The sequence below is a fragment of the Helianthus annuus genome, chromosome 11 (assembly GCF_002127325.2).
Source record: "Helianthus annuus cultivar XRQ/B chromosome 11, HanXRQr2.0-SUNRISE, whole genome shotgun sequence".
NCBI lineage: Eukaryota > Viridiplantae > Streptophyta > Magnoliopsida > Asterales > Asteraceae > Helianthus > Helianthus annuus.
In genome coordinates this window covers 61,704,231-61,724,398 of record NC_035443.2, presented here as the reverse complement: position 1 = coordinate 61,724,398, position 20,168 = coordinate 61,704,231, and the positions used below count along the sequence as shown (strand labels likewise).

The following is a 20,168-nucleotide window of genomic DNA, read 5'->3' as shown; positions in this document are numbered from 1 at the left end:
CGACCAAACATGGCCAACAATGACGCAAGTACCCAACATGGTTCCCACAACCGTGGCCAACAATGTCAAGCAACGAGGTAACCGCAAAGGACGTGCGGTTACTAGAGAGCTAATTGGAAGAACATGAACACCCCACAAAAGGGATCATCATTCGATGTCCAATCATGACAGAAGAAAACTCTTTTCTTCATTCACCACCTCAAAGGTTGGTTCGAAGTTTGTGCACAACTTCAACCACCATCTCAGAGATTGGTTCGAAGTTTGTGCATCCGCCCGGCAAGGTCTCAAGGTTGGTTCGACACACCAACAGGTGGCACCCAACCCGAGGCTGAGAATTTCGCATCAGACGAAACATTCTCACCGGTACAGAAGAGGCATCAAAGGACCCTTCCAGATCTCCAGCTTGATTTACAAAGAGGAAAGACCATCTGCATGGCCTAGGATCTTCTCCAGACTCCAAACTAACTTCTAAACACCATAGTCCAATACTCCTCCCACATGCAGCTTGCATATGGCAGCAACACTAGACTGGGGGGACTTGAAGGGGTATGGTCCCAGATCTCGCGTCAGCATCGACCGCGAGTAACCATTACCCTTATCAAAACCCCCACTAGCTAACAACCCACTTGTGTCCGTGCGGGAACGCATCGACATAGGGGCTGAATCCAATATGTCCAGTGATGGAGGAGGACTTACCTGGAATATGAGAACGGCATAGCGATGCGGCTGGCACCGCATCTGGTGTATGAAAACGGAAGTATTCACAGTGATGCGGCCTGGCACTGCATCCAGCGAACACTTCTATCAATACAGAGAAGCTGGATTACAGCAACAGTCACCACAGCCGACGATGCGGCCTGGCACCGCATCTCGCGCATTTCTTGATCAAAAGAGTAAGACGCGGGAACATCTACAGTTACTGCAGACAGCGATGCGGCTCGCACCGCATCCTGTCTACTCATCAAGTGGGACTGACACCATAGAGCAAGTAGCACCAATGGCAGCCGCTTGTCAGGACTACGTAAGCAACAGACTGACGTGGCGTCGCCTCCCCGGCCAACATGTCTGACACACCTGCAAAGGTGCAGCATGCCGTCAGTCTATCCATCCACCTCCTCCTTCACTCCTCGGCTATAACAACCAACCCCAAACCAGGTTTGAGGTATCTCTTCACAACTCTCTCACTACTACTACTATCATACTTTGCTTCCCAAGCAGACTACTGATTCTCACGCCGGAGAGTGGTAACAAGGAGCACCCCCCACCCCCTCCTCCTTGTTACGAGTCACGGTTTGTTTCCTTGTGCAGGAGATCAACCCACCGGTGATCCAGCCAGCGATCCTTGAGAGGAAGGGATTAACCCTTCTTGACGAGACCAGTGAGTTAACCCTGCCCGGTTAACCATTGTTTCATCAAGGGTAATTATATATATACACTTTTAATATGTTTGTATTTAATATGAATTTACTTTGAAAGTCAAAAATCTTGAATCTATTCTTATATATAACAAAACTATTATCTATACCATATTATAAAGCATTTCCCAAAAATACCAACTAAATTTAAGTAATTACAATATTTTATGTGTATGGTACAATAACTTAATGAAGTAAGTAAAAGGGCAAAATGGTCTTTCTACACAAATATTAAATTGCTAAATGAATTAATAGATACACTTATACTGATAAATGTTATGAATGCACCATAATGTGGTGATTCTCCACATATGTAACCACCATCTCTTCATGTCCTTTGTATTAATGTAATAACACTATATTTAGAGTTCTTTGTATTGTATGTTGATATCTCAATGAAAAAGAATTCCTATTCACTTATTCTCTATAGTCTTGTTCTCTCATGTTTAGTATAGTTGTATATGGATTGCTAATAGACCATTGTTTTACAACACCTTATCAGCACGAATTGCTGCAAGATCTTCATATCCATGATTTGAATCTTCATATCCATGATTTGGTTTTTCTTTCATCCATTCAGCCTTTCACCTTGTACTTCATGGCTCCATGTTTTGTCCTCGTTTTATTGTTTTTGTATATAATCATAACTAGAAAATTTGGATTTAATTTTGTGAATATTTTGATGGCATGAAAGTAACTGAGGAGAAAATGACTGAAAAATAAATTATATTTGATTTGTTTTCAAAAAAATAAATAAATAAATAATAACAACGTTTACAGCCTTTGAAGATTATTTTTTTTTCACGCAATTGCTTACGTTCTTCATTAGCATCAAAATAAAAAATGTGTGACTTCTACTTTATAAAATCGGACTCTTTCATGCCATTTACTATATTTTAGATTTGTAGTACTTCAGATTTCCCCCAATATCATCATTAAGTCATCATGACTCGTGACCTCATTATTTTTTTATGTATATTTTTTCTTTTGGTTGTTCTTATATGGGCTCGATGAAAATCTTGCCTAGGTTAACTAGTCATAATCTATTATTCATCTATTATAAATGTATGAAAGTTTAAATGTTATATATAGTATTTACATTTGCTAGTAACGGGTCAATATGATCATCAACATGCACATAAATTATTTGTTTGTATTAAGAATTATTTTGACATTTTGATTTCAACTAAGAAATTGTATTTAAGATGATGAGCCTAATAAACTTTGTTTGAAAACAAGTTAATTTGCATATATCTAATTAATATTTGCCGAAGAGACCTGATTTTCTATGTATTTAATCGGCCATATACTTCACCGGTTGAAGTCTCGTTGGAATTGATAATTTGATATACATGATCTAGAATTATGCTTTTGTGTTTGGCCGATTGCTTTCTAAAACCACCAAAGAAATTGAAGTGGGGTTAAGAAGAAACGGGATGGTAACTAATTACTATAATTCAATTTTTAAATTAGCTATAAAGAGCTATAAAGAAATCATTTAAATTAGCCATAAAGAGCTATAAAGAAATCATTTAAATTAGCCATAAAGAGCTATAAATAAATCATTTAAAGTGGCAGTTAACATTCCCTATTAGTTTATATAAGTAATAAAAGGTTTGTTAGCAATTTAGATAAGTTTTACATCTTTGCCACTTCATTATATTCTTTCAACACTTTTATGTATTATTTTCATTTACGTTTTTCTTCATAACACATGTTTTAAAGGTAAAATAACTCTTGCATGTATGATTAGTTACATTAAGCATCAATCATCTTTATTATTATTATTATGATTATTCATTATGATATTCAAAAAGTAAAAGTGTGACACTTTGTTGCCTTTCTAGTTCATAAAGTAATAGCCTATAATAATATTAAATTTCTACATATAGTGACAAACTCTTGAGTAGAGTTATTTATGTCACTTGTTTAATTTTCTATTAATATAATAAACTTTTCATGTGGTGTATTGATGTCTTTTATGACAATTGATTAGAGATTTTATGGCAAAATTAAGTACTTTTCATGATATGTATTGATGTCTTTTATGACAATTGATTAGAGATTTTATGGCAAAATTAAGTATTTTTCATGAGGTGTATTGATGTCTTTTATGATAATTGATTAGAGATTTTATGGCAAAATTAAGTACTTTTCATGAGGTGTATTGATGTCTTTTATGACAATTGATTAGAGATTTTATGGCAAAATTAAGTATTTTTCATGAGGTGTATTGATGTCTTTTATGACAATTGATTAGAGATTTTGTGGCAAAATTAAGTACTTTTCATGAGGTGTATTGATGTCTTTTATGACAATTGATTAGAGATTTTATGGCAAAATTAAGTACTTTTCATGTGGTGTATTAATATCTTTTATGACAATTAATTAGAGATTTTATGGCAAAATTAAGTACTTTTCATGTGGTGTATTGATGTCTTTTATGACAATTGATTGGAGATTTTATGGCAAAATTAAGTCTCTAATTATGTTAGACTTTTCACCACCCATGACTCTTGCATACTTAGACTACTCGGTATGGTGACCGAGGGATGGACGGCGACGGGGGTGGCGGCACGGGGGTGACAGAGCGACGCCGAGAAGAAAGAGGGGGGCCCACATGTGTTGCTCCGTCCTGGACGGCGAAATTCCGACGGAGAGGACGATGACTGGACGGCGACGGAAGGGGCGGCACGGTGTTCAAACCGGCGACGGACCGGGACGGTAGGGGGACGACCCCCGTACCGTGTAGCCTTAGTAGGCTATGTGCCTCTTTTGATGGGCTAGTTGAGGTTATGTGATGAAACGATTATTTATATTGGTTAAATAAAACAATTTCCATTTATCAAACCTCAAATATGCTTATAAAGTAGTAATATATATATATATATATATATATAAGGTTTGAAACAACCAGAATGAAGGTTGTGTGGCTCTAAGCCATTCCTTAATGTAAATGCAATGATAGATTAGTGAAAGGTCGAGATCATGTACATAACAAAAGCAATTGTAATGATAGCACTATGAAAGTTGTGTGGTTATAATCCATTCCCTAAAAGTGAATGTGATGATATAATGATTGTTATAAAGGTCATGATCATGGTAAATGATGAGGGAAATCTTTTTCTTATGTTTGTTCTCTTGTTCATAAGTAAACTACTCTGATGTTAGTTACTTAAATTGATAGATAATAATTCATTTGAGTTAGTGTTGATGCTCATTTATACTGAATTTCACAGGAATCCTAAATCAATGTTGAGAACCCGAAGTTCTCCCAAATGTATACAAAGTCCCGTTTGTTTTAATAATGATTTTTCAAGTTCAACCCAAACTTTAGTTCATCGCACTTGGCGTTTTTGGCTAACATATAGCCTAGTGATGGAAAACCTTATGAATAGTACATGTTTTTCCTCTAAACAAAGGCTAAAATTATAATATTTCACGTGGTAGAGAAGCTATTGATACTATTTCACGTGTTAATAGCATATTATATGCTCCAGAAGAGCATCGATAGTTTACCCGCTGATATCGAATTTTGTAATTCATAATGCATCATATTCTAATGTATACCGAAGAAATTTATTAAGTTTCCACTATGTTTGAATGAAAAGTCATCACCTTGGAATGGTGTAAAAGAAAATGTACTAAATATCTAAAATATATCATATAGTAAATATGGCCAAGAAGACTGTATTAGAAGTTACTAGAAATTATACTAATTTTCCACAATATTTCATTAAATCAAATATGGTTAGTAACAAGAAGTTACTAGAATATTTATACGTTCACCACATGGCATGACCAAATAGGTCATCAAGATAGCATCATGATATGCTAAACAATCAAACATGCTAACCGGTACCTTAGCACCTCTAAGTAATCTAAAAACATTGCTCCCAAAATGCCTTATCATATGTCTAGTTAGTTTTTTTTGTGGCAAATAATTTTTTATGCCTTTCCAAACAATAAACTCCTACAAACAATCCCTCTTATAGGGGACCATTGAAATGTACAGTTATGTGGATTGTGGCATTCATACATGGTTACATGTGAGTTTTTAGCTACCCGTATGTAGCATATGCCCAACACTATGGAACATTGTTTTTTTTTGACATGGTTTAACATGGTTCTTTGACAACCCAATTGTAGGGACCATTGTTGGGCACAATGTGAAATATAGTGAGAGGCATACGTAGTCGAGACGGAATTCGTCGATTGATTATATAAATTCAAAACCAACTGCTTATCACAAATACTCCCCATTACAACTGGTCTCCTGAAGAGAACCAAGTTTCCATTTTTTTATATATATTTTGTTGTGCAGCCTATGTACCAATAGCACCACCATAACATATAAAATGGGATATGTACATCGTATTCCCAGTCTTAGGGGGAGACAAGAAAATGAAAGACTGGTAACATAAAAAAATGCATCATATTATATATCGACCCCTGAAGTGGTCAATGCAAATCTGAAGTCCAAAAGAAAGGTGTATTTGCAAATAATAACAAATGAAATACAAGATGTATTCACTAACACAAATAAGGTGACAAAGTCACATATACCAGCTTAAACTTATCTGCTCGAATGGAAGTACTCACACAATGATTATCATATTAATAAATTGTGAGAGATAAATCGGTTCCAAAAAGATAAAACCCACAAAACACAAAAAGAGCAGAGTAACGCAGTTGGTGTAACGCCAAAAGAGGTGGCACATAAAACACCATAAGTAGTTACATCCAAAACCCTAGAAGTGGTTGCATACTAAACCTTAAAGAAGGTTGTTGTCAAAACCCCAAAAGAGGCTAATGGAGTTCTAAAAGAAACTCTAGTACCAAACAAATATGAGATCGCGATGAATTATGTACAAAATAAGTACAATATGGAACCGTAATGAAACACGTGTAAAATGATATATTTGATTATGCTATAGCAATAGATGTAATTGATGAAAAAAAAGATTACGTATATAGAAAGTGTGCAAGAGTGTACGCACACAAATAGCCAAAATGGCTACATGACTTAAGGTTGAACTAAATTTGCTCGACAAACTAAACCTTTTCGAACCAGCAGTTCGAACACCCATAGACGTCAAACCAGTAGGTTATAAAAGGGTGTCTTTAAATAAAAGGAAACGTAAATAATCAGTTTTTGCGATGTAAGGCACGCATTTTAACATAAATATTTTTCCCAAATCCCAGCAGTTGATTACGAGGAAACGTATACCCCTGTAGTGGATGCGATAATCTTTAAATGTTTAAGCGGCCTCGCAATCTCAGAATGACTTGAGATAAAACAACTTATGGATGTCATCACCGTATACATGTACGAGACAATTGCAAATGACATCTGTATGAAAACCCCCTGAAGGATTAAAAATGCTCAAAGCATTATGAAACAATAACCCCATAGGTGTTATATATATGTCTCTTAAAGGAAACTACTCGTATGTGGCACAGTCGACTATACTCTGAAAAGAGAGGTATAATTTTGATAAAATGAGCTACATCTGTTTAACAAGATTTCACTCTTACAGTGATAATGTAAACATCACCGAGAGGGAACTCTCAAACAAAAGAGGAAAATTTTGAATGACCTTTACAAAGTGTAGTTATTCTCGACCTGTAGTTCGAGTATATATGTACTATTTTTGCTCATCAATCTGACTACATCTAGAAGATGTTACATAGAAAAAGCTCATTCGTTGAGTACATGAACGATTGTCTAATCGCTTGACATAGAAAAAATATTCTTATCAACCCCAAGAAAGGGATGTTGAACTACTTAGTCAAGAAGTACCATACTTAATTGCAATCAGAGCATTGACGTACCTTGCAAACAAGACGACATCTGATATTACGTTCTTGCTAGATGTATTGGTAAGATTACAGTTCTAATCTCAAATGTTGCACTCTTTTTCCCTTCACTAAGTTTTTCCCATTGGGTTTTCTTGGTAAGGTTTTTAACGAGACAACATAACTGATCCAGTAGTATCAGTTTATCTTATAGGTCCCGAAGTACTAATTTAACATCATCATAAATCATGTTGTTAATTATGTATAATGCGTAGTGCACTATTTTTCCCTTGACTAAGTTTTTCCCATTGGGTTTTCTTAGTAAGGTTTTTTTAATAAGGCAACATATCTGATCCAAAAGTATCAGGGGAAGAAAATACGCGCTGCACTCTTTTTTCCTTAGCTATGGTTTTATCCCACTGGGTTTTCCTAGCAAAGTTTTTAACGAGACAGCATCACCTAGCGTATTAAAAGAATAGTAGACTATTATATTTCATCATGTGAATAGTTAAGGGGGAGTGTTATGAATGCACCATAATGTGGTGACTTTCCACATATGTAACCACCATCTCTTCATGTCCTTTGTATTAATGTAAGAACACTATATATAGAGTTCTTTGTATTGTATGTTGATATCTCAATGAAAAAGAATTCCTATTCACTTATTCTCTATAGTCTTGTTCTCTCATGTTTAGTATAGTTGTATATGGATTGCTAATAGACCATTGTTTTACAACAATAAATAAATAAATGAATTGTATTCACTATTCATTGCTCTATAATGATGGTAATCGAAAAGGTGCTAAACGTTATGAAAGTTCAAAAGAATTTAGGATATTAACTAAAATGTTTCGGAGAATCAAAATGAAATAAATAGAGTTGAAAGAATTAAATAAATTGATTAAAGATATTCCGTATAGTGAAGTAATGTTTGTTGTTCAACTTCCGTAACCCAACCCAATAATCAAATACTTCAATGCCACCTTTTAATAATTAAAATGCTCATTAATCCCACAAGTGGTTAAAAGGGCTCGCCGATGTCTACCTCAAATCCTCCAATTCTTGGAATCTCATTCAAAACCCATCAACATCTCCACCTCCATCCCTTTTCTTTGATTGAATAACTGCCGACAAATTTGGCTCTTCTGCGAAGCAACTATCGTTCGTGAACAAACACCACCGGTTGCCGCCTTCACTCGTTTTTCTTTTGTGGCGACATTACAAGAATAAGGTATGGATTCTATAGTCTCTGTTTTAAGCATGTTCTCGTATTGTATGGATCATGTTGTCTTCAACTTGTAACGTATTTTTATATTTATTGTTTTGATTAGTTTCGGTCCTTCACTCGTAGGGTGATAAATTTTGTTATTTCATACTTGGTTACCAAGATCACCATTCTTTTCTCTTTAAAACTCTGTATCGAATCATGATCCATTGAATGTGATCAAACTTTACTTCTTAGTTTCATGTGTTTATGACCATCTTCTGACTTTTTAGGTTACATTACAGATAAATGGCTTGAATATGCACAAATGAAGAATCATAAGAAGATGATGAGGAAAAGAAATATAATCAGATCTACACCACCCCTATTTTCTGAAACTGTTATGAAATTGACTAAACCAAATAATATACTTCTTTTTTTTTTTTTTTTTCTGGTATGAATTATTAGTACAAGCAAATACAAGAAAGATGTAAACTATCATTGTTACTCATAGAAATGTTGTTTTGGAAACTTTACTTACAAACCAACCATTAGGAGGGGTTGGGTGGATTCTTGTTTTAAAGGCAAAATCCGGGTTCTAATACGCCTAACACAGTTGTTATATTTTTATAACCAAGTTAGAATCCCATGTTTTGTAACTAATTTGGGTTTCGTTATGGGGTCTCAAAGCTGAACCGAACCAAATCGCCCTATGCAATCCTTAAAATCACCAATTTATGTTAAGTGTTGTGCTCCCGCAGCATCGAGCGGGCACCCCACTAGTTATTATTATATCTCCAACTTAATTAATTATACATGATTATAATAATGTTTTTATTATAACAAGTCGTTAAAAGTAACCACATGTCTTATTATTTAAAACATTATATATTTCTTAAATCAAATGATTTTAACTATTAATAATTGATAAGAATGATAAAGTTACAAACAAAACAACAAATCTAACTTCTAATAAGGATTCAAATCAATGTCATGTGTCCTCTCTTCTTCAACATCACAATTTATACTTACATTTTATTTTTAAAATAATCTTTATCTTTAATATTATAATAACGCTAGTCTAAACATATTAATTAATAACCAGATTAGGAAGCACTATTTATTTAATACTATCAGATAAATACAATGTACTAGGTTAGAACCCCGTGTGTTACACGGGTTTGAATAAATATAACTTTATAAAAAAATTACATCTTTAAAAACGTGTACTGCATGGGTTAAATAAACACGTTTATTACACGAGTTGATTAAATATAATATAATATAAACACGTGTATTACACGGGTATGAATAAATATAACTTTATAAAAAAATTACATCTTTAAAAACGTGTACTGCATGGGTTAAATAAACACGTGTATTACACGAGTTGATTAAATATAATATAATTTTTTAACACATATGGTCGTCAAGATATGTTTTTTGAAAAAAAAAAGAGTTAATTGCCCGGATGGTCCCTATAGTTTCACGTTTTTTCACATTTAGTCTCCACATTTTGAAATATGAAAAGTATATAAGAGACTAAAATTGAAAGTAAAAAAATTTTGAGATTAAATTGCAAAAGATAAAAAGCATTGAGTTAAAAGTAAAAAAAAAAATAAAGGTGTTAAATTGCAGAAGATGAAAACTTTTGAAATTAGAAGTGAAAAACCAAATTAATTAAAGGGGTTAAAATACCAAAGCTTGAAACTTTAGATTTAAATTTGCAAAGATTGAAACTTTAGAGTTAAAAAAAATCAATTTCAAATTATGAAAAAAAGAGATAAATAGATTTAATTAAATTGATGTTAATAATTATTATTATTATGAAAAAAAAGAGATAAATAGATTTAGTTAAATTGTTGTTTATAATTATTATTATTATTATTATTCTTATTATTATAAAAGAGATAAATAAAAATTAAAGGGTGAGAAATTACCAGAGAATGACACGTGTCCAAAAAGGATTTTTGTTTATTAGTATAGAAAGATTTTATTAAGGGGAATTGGCCTGTAATAATCCCACCTAGACCTTATTGGCCATTAATAATCCCACCTCAGAATAATCCCTCCACTAGTCCCACCTTTCACCTATTTTTCCTACAATGGTCCCCCGTTAAAAAAACTTAACGGAGTTAAGCTTTTTTCCAAATTACAAACAGATTTTTTAGGGCTTTTGATCAGAACGATGATACGAGTCCATTGATGTAAAACTTATTTCGAAATGGTGCTCCAAGTAAGTTGATTTTGGTTAATTGGAAATTTAAACACCCGAATTGAAGCATCGTTTTCATCGTTTAGAGCACCGTTTCGAGGCAAGTTTTACATCAATGGACTCGTATCGTCGTTCTAATCAAAAGCCCTAAAAATCTGTTTGTAATTTGGAAAAAAGCTTAACTCCGTTAAGTTTTTTTAACGGAGGACCATTGTAGGAAAAATAAGTGAAAGGTGGGACTGGTGGGGGGAATATTCTGAGGTGGGATTATTAATGGCAATAAGGTCTATGTGAGATTATTACAGGCCAATTTCCCTTTTATTAAATATTTTCATAAAATACAAAAAATACAATAATTATATTTTTTTTCTTACTAAACGATACTTATATGATTAGAACACTAATCTCAACAAAGCATGTTGATATTTATTAACTTGAAACAAATTAATCAAAACAAAATAAAAGGGGATGAAATTTAGTGGATCAAATCCTGTAGTTGCTGAGCACGAGTAAGAGTGGAAATAATGGATGCGTTGATCTTCACTGGGTTGTTTTATCATTGGCTAACAAAATAAAAATCCTAAAGGAAAAAAAGACGAGACGAAAGTTATTTTATGGGCTAAAATTGAATCCTTAAAAGGTTCCCTCTCATCAGAAAGACCACCACTAGTGAAGGTAGCAATGTGGTGGACCAATGAATATTTTGTCCTTTAACATCAGAGGTTTAAGAGTGAAACGATTGGATCGATGATCCTTCCCTCTCTATTCCATTATATTTATAATCAATACAAATTCCTTTGTTTAGGGAATACAATTAATGCCTAGGCTATATACAAGGAAACTGAATAATGGCAAATATATGTAAACACAATGGTTATTACACCTCCGCAGTCGAAGTGGTAGGAGATCATATGCTGAGACTGGATTGGAAGTCTTCAAAAAGAACACGTGGTAAACCTTTAGTGAAAATGTCGGCAATCTGATAACGAGACGGGACATGTAAGATACGAACTTGACCCCATTGAACCTGTTCACGAACAAAATGTATATCGAGCTCGATATGTTTGGTTCGCTGGTGCTGAACCGGATTACCTGATAAGTAAATAGCACTGACATTATCACAATATACTAACGTGGCACGGGACAAGGGTCGGTGCAACTCGAGAAGCAAATTTCGCAACCAACAAATTTCTGCAACAACATTGGCTACTCCCCGGTATTCGGCTTCCGCACTAGAGCGGGAGATGGTGGCTTGACGCTTCGAGGACCAGGAGATGAGATTATCCCTATAGTACACACAGTATCCACTGGTGGAACGACGGGTATCGGGGCAGCCGGCCCAATCAGCATCCGTATAAGCAAGAAGACGCGGGTCGGCAGATGGGCCAAGTGTAAGACCATATGACTGTGTTCCCTGAATGTAGCGAATGATGCGTTTGAGAGCTTCCCAGTGTGCGGTAGTTGGCGCGTGCATGTGTGTGCATATTTGTTGGACAGCATAGCTTATGTCGGGTCTCGTAAAGGTCAAATATTGAAGTGCCCCAGCCAAACTCCGATAAAGTGTAGGATCGTGGAACGGATCACCCCCGGTGGCACTTAATTTTGCGTGAGTGTCCACGGGAGTGTGAACCGGGCGACATGAGGACATACCTGCACGTTCAACTATTTTAGCGGCGTATGCATGTTGGGACAGAAACATTGAATTTTTGTCGCGAGTAACCGATATACCAAGAAAGAAACTGAGAGGACCAAGGTCCTTCATGGCAAATTCGTGTGCCAAGCTAGTCATGAGATGTTGCCGAAGCGATGACGAAGACGTAACGAGCAGGATATCATCGACGTAGAGAAGAAGAAATGCAGTATCACAGCCCTGATGATGCACAAATAAAGAAGCATCACATTTGCTTTGTGTGAACCTAAGAGTGAGGACAAAGTCGGTAAATCGCTGGTACCAAGCCCGAGGCGCCTGCTTCAACCCATATAGAGATTTTTTGAGGCGACAAACGTAATCTGGATGATTTTTGTCACGAAACCCCATGGGTTGATACATGTATACCGTTTCATGGAGATTCCATGCAAGAAAGCATTAGTTACGTCCAATTGGTGCACCGACCATGCTTGTGATAAGGCAATAGATAACACTGTACGAATGGTAGCCGGTTTAACAACCGGACTAAATGTCTCGCCACAATCGACGCCTACCTGTTGAAGGCATCCATCACATACCAACCTTGCCTTGTAGCGCTCTAGAGAGCCATCCGACTTAAATTTGTGCTTGAAGAGCCACATGCTTCGGATAACGTTCATATACGAAAGCCGAGGGACCAATTCCCAAGTCTCATTCTTTATAAGAGCATGATATTCGTTGGTCATGGCATGTTTCCATTTCGGTATGGACAAGGCCTGGGTGGGTGTTTTAGGGACGGGAATAATGGTAGAGGTGTGTAGGTTAAGTTGTCGCTTTGGCTTGACAATGCCATCCATGGCACGTGTCCGCATGGTTCGGGTGGGTGGCAGTGATGGGGTTGGGCTGAGGTGAGAGTGTGGAGGTAAGGGGGCTGAGGTGGGTAGGCTGTGGTCATGAACTGATGAGCCGGGTGATAGGTGGGCCGGGTTGGACGTGGGAGGGCTAACGGTATGGTAGATAAATCGGGTGAGAGTTGGGCCAGGGTGGAAGTGGAGTGGCTGGTCGGTGTAGGCTGGGACTGGGCCGGTTCAGAAGTCATGGGATGTGGGGATGGGCTGTGGGCCGTATGGGGGGGTGTGGAGATTTGGGCCGTAGGTGGGGTCAAGGGTGATGGCAGTGGGCCGGTTGAGGGGGTGGGGATATTTGGGCTGGGTAAATGGGCCGAGTGTGTCTGAGGCCAGTAATAGGATGGAAAGGGGACTTCAAGGAAGTTATATGAAGGTGGTGGGTGAATGGCATTGGCGAATGGGAAGGTGATCTCGTCGAACGCAGCATGACGAGAGATAATTATTTGTTTCGTTTGTAGATTGAAACACTTGTATCCGCGATGGTTTGATGGGTAACCAAGGAAGACACGTGGGAACGAGCTATGGTCAAGTTTATAGATTGTGGTAGAAGGTGTGAGAGGGTAACATAGGCAGCCGAAAACGCGTAGATGGTCATAAGTGGGGGTGCGGCGGTAAAGAAGCTCAGTTGGGGTGTTGTTATTGTATTGTTTGGATGGCAAAATATTTAGTAAGTATGTGGTGGTTTCGAGGGGTTGATGCCAAAAATTGTTTGGAAGGGATGCATGTGTAAGAAGGGCGCGGATCATGTTATTAATGGTACGAATTTTGCGTTCAGCTTTGCCATTTTGGGAGGATGTGTATGGACAGGAGTGACGGAAGACCATTCCATGTTGGTTAAAGTAGTCTTGAAAAGACGAGTTAACATACTCGGTACTGTTGTCGCATTGAAAAGTTTTAATGGGTAAGTCAAATTGAGTTTGGATTTGTTTGTGATAAATGGCAAATGTAGCAAATACTTGTGATTTTTGCGTGAGTGGGAAGGTCCAAAGAAAATTGGTTAGGTCGTCTAGAAATAGGACATAGTAGCGATGACCGTGAGTGCTTAAAATTGGTGAGGTCCACAGGTCGCTATGAATTATATCAAAGGGTTTAAACACGGGTGTGTAGGAAATATTGAAAGGCAGTTTAATACTTTTTCCAAGAACACAAGCATGACAAATGTTTTTATTAATAGAATCAAAAGTAACAGAACATGAATGTTTTTAAGAAAGTAAAGGGTCTTGGTCGGGGTGACCAAGACGTTGATGCCAAAGCGAAGAGGAGATGGCTGCAAAAGTGGAGGGTGAGTTGGTAGTTCCAGATCCAAGTACCAGGGGATATAGATCACCGCTGCTGTTGCACCAGAGGATAGGGGTCCGTGTCTTGTAGTCCTTCACAAGAAAACCAAATGGGTCAAACTCAACTGAAACAGAATTATCAGTGGTGAAGCGACGTACCGAAATTAAGTTTTTAATTAATTTTGGTGCATACAAGACGTTTTTGAGAATAAGGGGTGGGTAAGGTTGTGGTAAGGTTTTGTGGCCTTGTCCAATTATTGGAATGGTCGATCCATCACCAACAATAATATTTTTAGACATGCTATTATAAGAAAAAGATTGAAAATTGTCCGTAGTATTGGACATATTACCTGTCGCACCGGTGTCCATGTATGATGTCAAGTCGGAATGATTGAGAGTCATGGTGTGCAATGCTTGATCAATATCAGTTGGCGTATAAGCAGCAGTATGAGCCTGAGATGGTTTGGAACCGAGAATGCCAGCAGCCGGGTTAGGGGTGGTAGAGTTCGGTTGGGTTGTGGGGTAGGGGCAGGGTGGGGCGGCCCAGTTTTGTTGAGAGGATGTAGAGGGTGCGGCCCACTGTGATGAGGAGCCGACCCAATGCGGCTGTGGAGCACCGGCCCAAGGCCCGTACGGAGGAGGAGAAGCCCACCAGGCCCAAGGGCTGAATTGTTGTGACTGTTGCTGATGGCGACCACGGCCCCAAGAGTTGTGGTTACGTCCGCGGCCGCGTCCCCGGGAAGATCTACCACGACCACGGCCCGAGAAGTTGTGGTTGGCTTGGTCAGGGCGAGAAGACGAGGATGTCTGGAGAGCAGTGCCTGCAGTTTTAGCAGAGTGTAATGCATTCTCGGCCTTGCGTGATTCCACCATGATGAGCTTAGAACGGGCAGTGTAGAAGTTGGGTAAGGGATCTTGTCCTTGAAGGATCGTTGCGATGCCTTCATATTGTTCATTAAGGCTAGTAAGAAGTTGGAGGACCAAACCATCATTATCTAGAGGAGCACCAACATTAGAGAGTTGGTCAGCCAGAACCTTAAGTTCCTGGCAATAAGCAGACATGTTGGGGAAACTTTCAAGACGGGTGTTGGAGAACCGATGTTTAAGCTGGATTGCGCGAGCACTTTTGTTATCCTGAAAGAGACTCTCAAGAGTGGTCCAAGCCGTGTGAGCAGTAGTATTCGGTACCAGGATGGTATGCACGAGATCTTTGGAAATAGTGCCGTAGATCCATTGTAGCACAATGGCATCTAGGCGTTCCCAAAGAGCATTGGTGGGAGTGGTGGTGTCTTTGTCGGTAGCTTTTTCTTTGTCGGAGGAGGAGGCAGCTGGTTTTTGGCGAGGTAGCAAGTGGTCGTAGACCTGAAAGGCCTTGCAGTGAAGCTTGAAGAGCTCGGACCAGGCGGTGAAGTGCCCGGACTCGATTTCAAGTGTAACCGGTACAAACGTTTTGATGTTTGACACGGTTACCGCAGGATGAATGGTGGCCGAATCCATGAGAATAGCGGCTGGTTAGGAGAAAGAAACAGAGGTGCGTGTGGTGGGGTGAAGCCGACGACCGAGAAGATGGGTCGCAGGGGAAGAGATGATGGCAGAGGAGGGAAGAATTAGGGTAAAAGTTTCTGGTCTCTTGATACCATGAAACGATTGGATCGATGATCCTTCCCTCTCTATTCCATTATATTTATAATCAATACAAATCCCTTTTTTTAGGGAATACAATTAATGCCTAGGCTGTATACAAGGAAACTGAATAATGGCAAATATATGTAAACACAATGGTTATTAAAGAGGGATAGGTAAATCTTTGGGCATGTTTGGCTAAGCTTTTTGAAAACAGCTTATTGACTTATTGGCTTTTGAAAAATTAGGATAGAGTGACTTTTTGGAAAAGTCACTTTTCCCACTCACATACACCCTCATTGCCAAACACCATTTTAGAGCTTATGACTTTTCGAAAAGCCAATAAGTCAATAAGTTGTTTCAAAAAGCTTAGCCAAACATGCCCTTTGTGGCGGAAGGAAAAGAGGATTTCTAAGGCCCAAGGGGGCGGTTCCGTGATTGTATAACGGAACAATGTATAACGCGTGGAAATAACGAAATCCCACCCCCACCTCCATATATAACGCGTTATATATTAACGAAAACATGATTTCGTTATTTTTAGAACGCGTGATGGTTTTATCTGTGAGTGTAATTGTTGGTTGGGGGGAAATTGTTGGGTATGGTGGTGAGTGATGACCACCTCCACTAAAAAAAGGTTGTGAGTGATGGAAAAATGGTTGATGACATGGCGGAACTTGATTGGTGCTTGTGAATGATAGAATTCTATCACTAGTGACCACCCCCCTCCCCTAATAAAATCGGTGCAGTGGCTCTTCAGGAGACTAAAGTGGAGTCAGTTTCGACGGCTGATTTAGCTAGCATTTGGGGGAACCGAAATTTTGAGTCTGCTAGTGTTGCTTCGGTTGGGCAGTCTAGAGGTTTGGTTTGGTTTTGGGATCCAAAGATTTTAAAGATTGATAACATCATCAAGAACAGGTTCTTTCTGACCATTAGTGGGACTGTTGTCGGGAGTGGGGAACATATCAATTTGATAAATGTTTATGCGCTTCAAAGCACTGTGGCTAAGAGAATTTTGTGGGATGAAATCTCTATCAATATTGATATGGATGCTGGTTTGTGGGTTCTAGCCAGTGACTTTAACTCGGTGCGGTCTCCAGATGAAAGAAAACAGTCCAAGTTCAAACCGGTATGCGCCAGTAACTTTAATAATTTTATTTTCAATAATGGTTTGCTTGAGTATCCGATGCAGGGGAGAAAGTTTACATGTGTTAAGGATAATGGAAAAAAACTTAGTAAGCTGGATCGTTTTCTTGTCAGTCCGGATTTTTTCAATAAATGGCCCTCCGCTTGTGTTAGAGTGTTGCAGTGTCACCTATCTGACCATTGTCCCATTATTTTGGAGTTGGTTGATTTGATTTTTGGTCCTCGTCCATTCTAGATTTTTAGTTCTTGGATCGGGAAACCTGGTTTCGAGGACGCGATTAAGGAAGCAGTGGAGGGATTCGAACAATTTGATCCCCCTGACTCTTGTCTGTCGGCCAAGTTTGCTCGGATCAGAACGGCTGTTAAAAATTGGAGAGATGAGTTCTTAGCTAAAGAAAAAGAAAAGGAAAATTTAGCTTTATCCGAACTGGAACAGCTAGAAATGGATATGGAAACTTGGGACCTCTCAGAAGAAGAAGAATGGACAATGGCTGAAAATAGGAAAGTTGTCAGAGAGGCGGAGAACATGAAAGTTTTGGATGTCAAACAGAGAGCCCGTTCGAAGTGGGCCACGGACGGAGATGAAAACTCTAAATATTTCCATGCTTTGATTAACAATAGAAGGACAACGAACTCCATTCACGGCCTGAATGTCAATGGAGAATGGTGCACGAAGCCATCTAGAATTAAGAAAGAAATTCTCTCGTTTTTTCGGGGCAAATTCAAAGAAGAGTTCCCGGAGAGACCGGATGTGTATTGCGACAACTTCAAGAAAATATCTGAAACCGATAGTGACATGTTAGTCGAACCTTTTTCTGGTCTAGAAATAAAGGAGACGGTTTTTGAATGTGGGGATGATCGGGCTCCGGGTTCGGACGGGATGAACTTTAGATGCATTTTTGGGATTTGTTTGAAGAGGATTTGGCTAGAATTTTCGCTTGGTTCCACTCTAATGGAGAGATTAGCATCGGAAGTGAGTCTTCTTTTATTGCTCTTATCCTTAAGGTCAAAGATCCGGTTTCTCTCAACAATTATAGACCTATCAACTTAGTTGGCATTATCAGCAAAGTTCTTTCAAAAGCCTTAGCCAATTGAATAAGGAAGGTGATGGATGGTATTATCTCGGTCTCCCAATCGGCATTCTTGATAGGTAGGTTCATTTTGGACGGGGCCCTTATCATTAATGAGCTTATCTCTTGGATCAAAAAGAAGAAATCGAAGGCTTTTTTCCTTAAGATTGACTTTGAAAAAGCTTACGACAATGTGAGGGGGAAATGCGTGGTCAATATTCTCCATCAAATGGGATTCCCGAGCAAATGGTGTAGTTGGATTCTGGGTATTCTCAAGTCGGACAGATCTTCTGTCTTGGTGAACAGGGCCCCTACCTTTCAATGTAAGTGCGAAAAAGGAATCAGGCAAGGTGATCCCCTTTCTCTATTCCTATTTTTGGTGGTGATGGAAGCTCTATCATGTATGATTAACTTAGCAAGGGAAGCGGGGGCCGTTAAGGGGATTTCCACCCCAAATAACGGACCGGCCATTACTCACCTCTTATACGCAGATGACACCTTAGTAGTGGGGGAATGGTCTAAGGAAGAAGTGGTGAACGTTGTGAGAATGCTCCGATGTTTCTATCTCTGTTCAGGCCATCAATATAGAGAAATCCAATTTATACCACATTGGTGTGGGTATGGAGGATATCGGAGACATGGTTAATGAGGCGGATGCTCCTCCTTTCAAGTATCTTGGTCTAATAGTGGGAGCTAACATGAACCGGATAACCAATTGGCAACCGGTTTACGACACGTTCAGAAATCGGTTAGCTAAGTGGAAGTCCCACCTTTTGTCGATTTGGGGTAGAGTTGTCATTATTACATCGGTTATGGAAAGCTTACCGACTTATTACTTCTCGTCGACTTATTACTTCTCGTTTTATAAAGCCCCAAAGAAAGTGTTAACGGACTTGGAATGCGATAACCCTCATAATTACATGTATCCGTACGATTAATTAATGTTAATTAAAGTGCTTGATGACTGTGTTGAACTACTTAACTGCTTTCTGATTACTGTGTCATACTTACTTGTGCTTTTTAACATACTAGTCTTGTGCAGAAAATTGACTAAATGGTCCTGTATGTTTTCCTAAGTGTTGGGAATTAAAAGTATTACAAAAAGATATATATATATATAGGACACTATATGGAATAACTCAGCACTTTAACGGAACAGTACCTAACCGAGCAACCGTGAAGTCACTCAACTTTGTTGTTGACTCGTTGTTACATGCCTTATAGGTCGTTAGATGCTTATGGAGCTTGCACGAGGAGGAGGTCGTTGTGAGATATGGACTATTAAGTCCCGTGTTTAATAATTAAACTTTATGAACTTATGGAACTTATGTTTTGGTCTTTAAACCTATGAACTATGAACTTATGTTTTGGACTTACGTTTTATGCTTCCGCCGTTAACTTGGAGTTGGTTACTTCCTTTTGGTCACCAATTGTATTGTGGTTGGTTTTATTTACTTAATTACGTTGTTCAATATGATTGGTGGCTCGATCCTGGTCATGTCACGCCTCCAAGCGGTGATACTCCGCATGGTGGATTTTGGGGGTGTGACATTACCCGGAACACTAAAATATTGCAAAAAGTATTGTTTTATTTTTCTGAGCTAGTTATGGCTCCCGAGCACTATAACACACTACATAAAACATGTTACACACAAAACACTAGATATAACACTTAACACCTACTAATCACCTACTTACCAATAATTTACAAATAACCCCCCCCCCTGGTTAGAACCGGCCCAAGAGTGGCCCCACCATAATCATCACCAAGATTTGGTGATCTCCCTAATTCCCATGTAATATCTTCTCCTTGGATTATGTAGATCTTGTATGTACTTCCATGAACACTATGACCATTGGATAAAAGAAAGTGTGTTTATATTA

The 20,168-nt window shown here is 38.3% G+C and overlaps 1 protein-coding gene and 1 long non-coding RNA gene across 3 annotated transcripts; one reads left to right on the top strand and one right to left on the bottom strand.

Annotated features, from left to right (window-relative positions):
• The first annotated feature begins 8,247 nt into the window (after nucleotides 1-8,247).
• Nucleotides 8,248-8,862, top strand: LOC110891814. 2 transcript variants are annotated; one of them, XR_002565572.2, is made up of 2 exons: nucleotides 8,248-8,445; nucleotides 8,724-8,862. It is a non-coding gene; the product is annotated as an uncharacterized LOC110891814 (long non-coding RNA). The 2 variants fall into 2 exon arrangements; XR_004871406.1 differs by having other exon boundaries at nucleotides 8,712-8,862.
• A 2,678-nt stretch (nucleotides 8,863-11,540) lies between these two features.
• LOC110887847 (uncharacterized mitochondrial protein AtMg00810-like) lies at nucleotides 11,541-12,671 on the bottom strand. The gene is made up of 2 exons (XM_022135413.1): nucleotides 11,819-12,671; nucleotides 11,541-11,725 (listed from the first exon to the last, which is right to left on the bottom strand). The coding sequence occupies exons 1-2, from the start codon at nucleotides 12,669-12,671 to the stop codon at nucleotides 11,541-11,543; spliced, it is 1,038 nt and encodes a 345-aa protein (XP_021991105.1).
• Nucleotides 12,672-20,168: the final 7,497 nt, after the last annotated feature.

Coding starts and splice junctions, on each gene's coding strand:
- LOC110887847 (XM_022135413.1), bottom strand. CDS start 12,671: ATGGGGTTTCGTGACAAAAATCATCCAGATTACGTTTGTCGCCTCAAA. Junction 11,726..11,818: donor CAATGTTGTTGCAGAAATTT/GTTGGTTGCGAA, acceptor TTTACTTATCAG/GTAATCCGGTTCAGCACCAG.